Below are 6447 nucleotides of genomic sequence, written 5' to 3' on the forward strand. Positions count from 1 at the left end.
ACACACACACACACACACACACACACACACACACACACACACACACACACACACACACACACGGAGTCTGGATCCAAATCAGTATTATCAGAGATATGCCAGGGAGAGGAGCTAGCATTGTACAAAGGAGAAATTCTTTTCTTTTTCTTTTCTTTTCTTTTTTTTTTTTGTTCAACAAACAATTCTCTGACATTTTATTTCAGGGACTAAAATAGATCAGATTTCTTCAAGAGAACAATGAAAGTTCTTTAATCTTATAATTATTCACAGTTGGTGCCTGGGTAAACAAACAAAAAGCTTCAGGGTGACGCTTCAGATCGTTCTCTTATTTATCTTTAGCTGAATAAAGCAGCGTCTTTATTGCTGTGTTGGGTTCTCAGAAGGACCACAAGTGTTTCTGTCTGTGCAGTCAGTCTGAGGGGACTTCAGCCCGTACAGCAGTGTTTAACTATACACCTGGTGAGGGGAACACAGTCCRAGTCGTATTTGGTTTAAATCTTAAGCTGCGCTCTTTTGGCTTTGGGTGTAGAAGGACACAGCAACTATGAGGTCAAAAAGAAGAAACAACAAACAAATAAACACCAAAAATAAAAAAAATCAAAATAAAACAGCTGGCCTTAAATTGACAAGTTAAACAATTATGTTACAGTAATTTACACATGCTCTGCAGAGCCTTTTGGTGCTGATCAGAAACACCGTCCTTAGTAAAAATGAGAAACTACATATGAAAATTTCAGAGCAGACAAAATAGTTAAATGTTGGGAGTAAATACAYCAGTCTGCATGGTTCACAGCACAACCTCTTCTTGTTTATGGACACATTTTCTACTGAAATGGGAGCAGATACGCAGAAAGAGATCGGTAGAAAAGATACAGCCAATAACAGATGTTCATGTCACTTGGTAACACTGTTTTTATCTTAAAGAAATATACATAATTATCCTTCTGATGGGTTTTTTAAGTGCTGAATTCATGTTTGGATCATATTTTGTCCACAAGTCCATTGTTAGGTTAGAACCAGGCTGACCTGGGCTAACAGAGACAYGAGGCAGGAGGTTCACGTTGTGGCAGCAGGAGAGTCGGTTTTTGGCGTGCTTTGGTCCTGAGATTAGCTCAGATACAAAGGTTTGTCTCTCTGAAGACCTCTGCAAGCAAAAACAAGAGAAAAAAAAACACAGAATAAGGACAGAAACTAAATTAATCACCAGGACTATACAGGTGTCACATGTCCTATATATGGTCAGGATGAAGCAAAATAACAAATATATAAAACCCACAAAGAAACGTTTCAGATATAGTCTATGTAAAAGAAGCATTTGTATAATGTAGATTAAAGCTTTTCTTTTAATTAAACAAAAACTTTAAAGCTGGTGCAATGAGAAAACTCATGAAAARCCTTCTTTTCTTTTATAGTTACATCATTTTCTTTTATTGTCAAAAAATTCAGACACAAACAAACAAGTAAAACAAACAACAACAGGGGTGGAACCAGAGGGAGGAGCTTCAATGCCTTTAAAATCTTGTTTTGGTGTTATTTTTTTATTATTTATTATTAGTGAAGATATTTGAAACTTTAGGAGGGGAAATAATTGAGAAAAAACATTCAGATTTGGAGAAGCTACAGTCCAGCTAACTTCCTGTTTTTCTGTACTRTCCAGTTTCTGCTGACTGTTAAACTAGGTAAACTTTCATTAGCGATAAAAATGCAATAATGCTGCTAATAAATTCTTATTTTTATAAGGTTTACTTGATTTATTGAAGAATCCTGCCCCAACCAATAAGAGATGAAGTTAACTGCTTGTGAAATATGGTTTTAATACCAACCCATTGCCATGGTATTCGCTGCTCCAGTCCAAAGAAGGGTGGTGGTTTGGTGTGTGACGCCCTAGCTGGTGGTAGTCCACTGATGATGACATCACTGAGCCGCTGTTCAGCATACCTCCTCCCATTGGCTGATAGTCAGAATGGAGAGATGAAGGGTAGCCCTGAAGATAAAGGAAGTCTTGATTAGACGTTTAGACGGGAGTTTTATTTATCTGAAGAACAAAACATTAGTGTTCACAACCAAAGTTCATTGAATTTCTACTTATTTTTTTAAATGCAACAAACTTGGAGCTGCTTATATAAGGAAATTTCACAAAGACCATTCCGTCTTTAAGCTGCCTCTGAATGTTTGCAAATAACTAATCGAGCCGACTGCATACTGCACAGACGTGAGCATTCAGAAAAAAGAAAACATTGCAGAGGACAGAAGTGTTTTCAGGTAGATATGTAAATAACAGCATTGTCTGCATCTTTAAAACTTTGAAGTAAATCATTAAAATAAAAGCAGAAGAGCGATGGTCCTAAAACAGGACCCTGTGGATCTCCTATTTTCCAGTTTTTAAGTATTTCTACTCATTAATTTTGACCAATTTTTCTCTTTATTTTTAAAATGAACTGAACCACTTCAGAGCTATTTTTTCTAGAGAAAACACATTTAAAATGCTTTATATATCAATGCAAAATCTTACTATTTGTGCTAAAATTAAATCACAACCTCTAACATGTGCTTTATCATCTCTTCTTTAAAACTTGTGAGTTTTAAAGAAAAATTGGTTCTTTATTATTGAAGTATGCAACATTAGTTGTCACTATATTTAAATACATTTAGAAACAAACACGATTACTTTTAGTGCAAAAGTCTAAAAATATAAAGCATAAAACGTTTGYTTTATGTTTTCTAAGGAAAGGTCACAGATTCAGTCTTTTTACAGACTAAAGTTTAAACTTGTCTTACGTGGCAAAAAGTCAGATTTTTCACAGAAAAGTGTGATTGAGAMGGTTTTAATTTGGCTTGTTTACTTCCTTCTTCAACCAAAATAACTTCATAGACAGCTGATGGATTTTACATCAGCTTTTATGTGTTGCAGAGATGCTTTCAGAGGAACAAAGAATGAATGCTCAGTACGTAAGCCAAGTGAAAAGATGACAAATTAGTCACAGGTTCATTAGGGGTAATTACTGAGGTTTGAGTATCTTGATGGTTTCATCATATGTGAAGGAGGAGGAGGAAGTGAGCAGAAAGATAAGAGGTTGGGCAGGAGACGGAGAAGGAGGTGAACATTTCTCCAACCCTAAGATACTTGAGAGAGAAAAGGAGGATGGAAAAATGAGTGTGTGGAACGATAGTGTAGTTGTGTGTCTGTGTGTGGGAGAAAAGGGACTGAAAGGGAAGTTAATCTGAGCGTTGTGAGTGAAAGAGGAGAAAGGGGAGGACAGCAGGTGGTTGAGGTCCCCCCCTCCTCCCCCTCTTCTCCTCTACCTCACCTATTCATCTATTGTAGAACAAATTCTTCTCCTTCACTCCTTCACAAAGACCCCATCTGCCTTCTTTGTCTCCCCCTCCCCCCCTTCAGCTCTCACTCCTCACCCAGTAAAAAAAAGTTTGATGCTCTCTGTCACTCCCCACTCCCTCCCTCCACCACCAGCTTCACTTTTTATTTGTAAAAATATGCAAMATATAAGGGAAACCGAAAACTAAAAAATAAATAAATAAATAATAAAAATGCAGAGTGAACTCTGAGTGCTGAGTTACTTGAGCTGAAASTGGAGTTCAAATGATCAAAACAAAAGCTAAATTTACCAAACATTTCTAAAAGCTAAAACCAACWAATATGTAGCTACAATGCTAAAGCAAGCAAAACAGTAGCTSAAAGCTAAAACWAGCRGAATARCTAAAACTAAAATGAGAGAAACAATAGCTCAAGGACAAAATCAGCAAAACCAGTAGCCTTGAACTAAAAATCAACTAAACAAAGATACAAAGTTATTTAAGGTTTTGATTAGTTCACTAGAGATTAAACCATATAGTTAAACATTTAAAACATTTAAAAGTTACTAAATTCTAAAATCACAGAAGTATTGTCCTGAACGAGCTGGACTTTTTATATTTGAATGGTAAAATAGCTAAATGTGTGCTGAAGTAGTTACAGTTTATGAAAGAAACTAAAACCAGAATATTAACATTACTTTTGTAATGGGGAGTTCATAACTGCACCATAAAATAGGCTTAAAACTRGAAGTATTCTGGGAATACATTAATGTGTTTTTGTTTCTGTGGTTAAACCAAACATAAATTTGCAGTATCAGTGCTGATTCTGCTCCTCTAATCTCCAGAGGTCCAACACAGAGGTGAAGGACTCCATCCATCCTCATCACTAAACAAACTTTATCTAATTTTATGACATAAAACATGATGAGAATGTGAATTCCTTCAAGGAATACTAGACCTTTAAATACATACATTAAAAATCTAATCCACTTTGACTTTGTCATGGTCTAATTATTTATATCTGTTTCCCCTTGTCACTGTCCATCACTCTTATCTTTCTGATGGCTCCGGACGACTCCACAGTGGACTGGTGGGAGTCTTGTGATTGGCTGGACAGTACATTTGGCAATCTGTGATTGGTTGTAAACTGTCACATGGTGTTGACACAATGTATATTATTGGCTGTATTCTGCTGACGCGTCCAGTAGCAAGCATGCAKAACTTCCTGATTCAGTTCTGTTTGTTTGTTGCTCACAATTAAATCATATTTGATTATCATATACGCAGACTTTTCTGGTATTATTCCAACGTGTTTCTGCTTTTGCGACYACAACTTCACTTGGAAAGCCAACTTGAACTTGCATAGAAAATCACACATTAGCTGGTTTAAAACAGAAAAGTTAGGCTGCAGTGTTACCACTAGGGGGCTGTATTTTGTATTTTGCTGAGAGTTGAATTTCAGTAGAAGAAGAAACTGGGGTCAAAAAACAGCTGTGGTCAACAAGGAGAAATGGAGATATGTCCATATTTTAACTTTTCCTCTGGATTATGTTTGATGCCACTCAGTCACAGATACTTACAGCTCCTCAGTTCCATTTTTTAATATTTCAAACTAATTTTTCCATTTCACCTTTTTAACATGCATCAAAGTGTTTTTGAAACACAGAAACCTAATGTTTGTCTGTGCGTTCTCTTTAAATTTAGATCATTTTTTAAAAAATTGCTAAATACAGATGAAAACAGCGTTGAACTTTTGCCCTGTATCTGCTTGATTTGTTTATTTTAATCTTAAATAAGTTCAGCAGAAGAAAATTCAGACAGTAAAACACAAAGACATTCTACCTGAAACATAAGTCTGAYAAATCAACATGAGACTTCACAGGTGGTTTCACATTTAGTCTAGAATTCTGTTTGTGTACACACAGGTGCTCTCTAAAGGAAATCTTGCTCCACAACAACCTCATTATTCAGCAGACAGAAACAGACTGATGGAGAGAAAAGAGTGACTCAGAGAAGTGTCGGGTGTTTTTCTTAGAGGGTGACACTCTCTACTGTACAGCGGAAAAGTCGGCAGATTTTTTTTWATTACCGCATCTCATCTCGTGTTCAGTTCATCTTACAGCTGACATTATTGACCAGCTTTGAGAAAGAATTCACATCATGGTAGATGTTTACGCCATAAAAGGAATTCAATGAAGACAATAAAAAGTAAATTTTGTACTTAAGCGCACAGTTTAGTTTAGTTGTGCATATTTACGAAATCTGTAAACACTTACTWTAACCAATTAAAACCTTTTCACATTCAATAACCCAGAAAACATTTAACCACTCCTGAATATAGAGTCTCAGTCAAACAATGATTGAGTAGATTTTTCATTTCGTCTTCATTTAATTCAGAATAATAATCAGGTGAGTAACGATTGTGTCAGGAAGTGTGTTTGAATGCAACACTTTGATGTTTGGTCAGTAGGACTGTCAATAAGTATAACTGGAGACACTAAATGAAGGTATAAAATGAGATATTCACGGCGTCTGACCTGTGTAATGGCAGGAGAGCGGCTCATTCCCAGTGAGTGTCCGCCAAGCTGCTGGTGCTGATGGTGTGGACTGTGCAGCCCCCCCAGGTGTGCCTGGCTGTGGAGTGGAGGGCTCACCTGAAGGGGAGGGGTGGATGCTGCCACTACGTTGCCCAGGGACAGGGATCCCTGGTGGGGGACGCTGGCCCGCGGCACGGTCCCCCTGGAGGACAGAGCATGGAGCTGGGGATGGATCTGGGCGTGAGGAGGGGGTAAGTGTGGGCCGAGGCCGGGGCTCGAGACGTGGGACGGGTGTGATGGGTGAGGGTAGGACATGTACATGCCCGGGTGCTGAGGAGGAGGAGGGAGAGGATGGGTGAGTGAGCTGGAGGAAGAGTGCTGGCCTGGGTGACCGGGGTAAACTGAAGGTTTAGGAGTGAACACTGAGGTAGCAGAGGGGGAGGACGAGGTGGAGGAGTGGGGAGCTTTCATCTCAGACGGGTCGTTGTAACTCTGAAACAAAAATAAAAGGAAAAATATGATCAGTTTGTAACACTGCTGTTAAACACTAATAACTGGAAAACCATGAAGGTGTGTGTGTGTGTGTGGGGGGTGGGGG

General features: G+C 38.1%; 1 protein-coding gene across 3 annotated transcripts in view; it reads right to left on the reverse strand.

The window, feature by feature from the left end:
- Positions 1 to 157: 157 nt before the first annotated feature.
- The window catches only part of tox (thymocyte selection-associated high mobility group box), a 50382-nt gene continuing 44092 nt past the window's right edge, over positions 158 to 6447 (reverse strand). For all 3 annotated transcript variants that reach the window (XM_014018954.1, XM_014018953.1, XM_014018952.1), the window contains 3 exons: positions 5850 to 6341; positions 1824 to 1984; positions 158 to 1144 (listed from right to left, as the gene is read on the reverse strand). In XM_014018954.1, the coding sequence (XP_013874408.1) occupies positions 1108 to 1144; positions 1824 to 1984; positions 5850 to 6341 (690 nt within the window). In that variant the 3' untranslated portion in view covers positions 158 to 1107. The remainder of the gene's footprint in view (positions 1145 to 1823; positions 1985 to 5849; positions 6342 to 6447) is intronic.

This window comes from Austrofundulus limnaeus, unplaced genomic scaffold (assembly GCF_001266775.1).
Source record: "Austrofundulus limnaeus strain Quisiro unplaced genomic scaffold, Austrofundulus_limnaeus-1.0 Scaffold206, whole genome shotgun sequence".
Taxonomy (NCBI): Eukaryota; Metazoa; Chordata; class Actinopteri; order Cyprinodontiformes; family Rivulidae; genus Austrofundulus; species Austrofundulus limnaeus.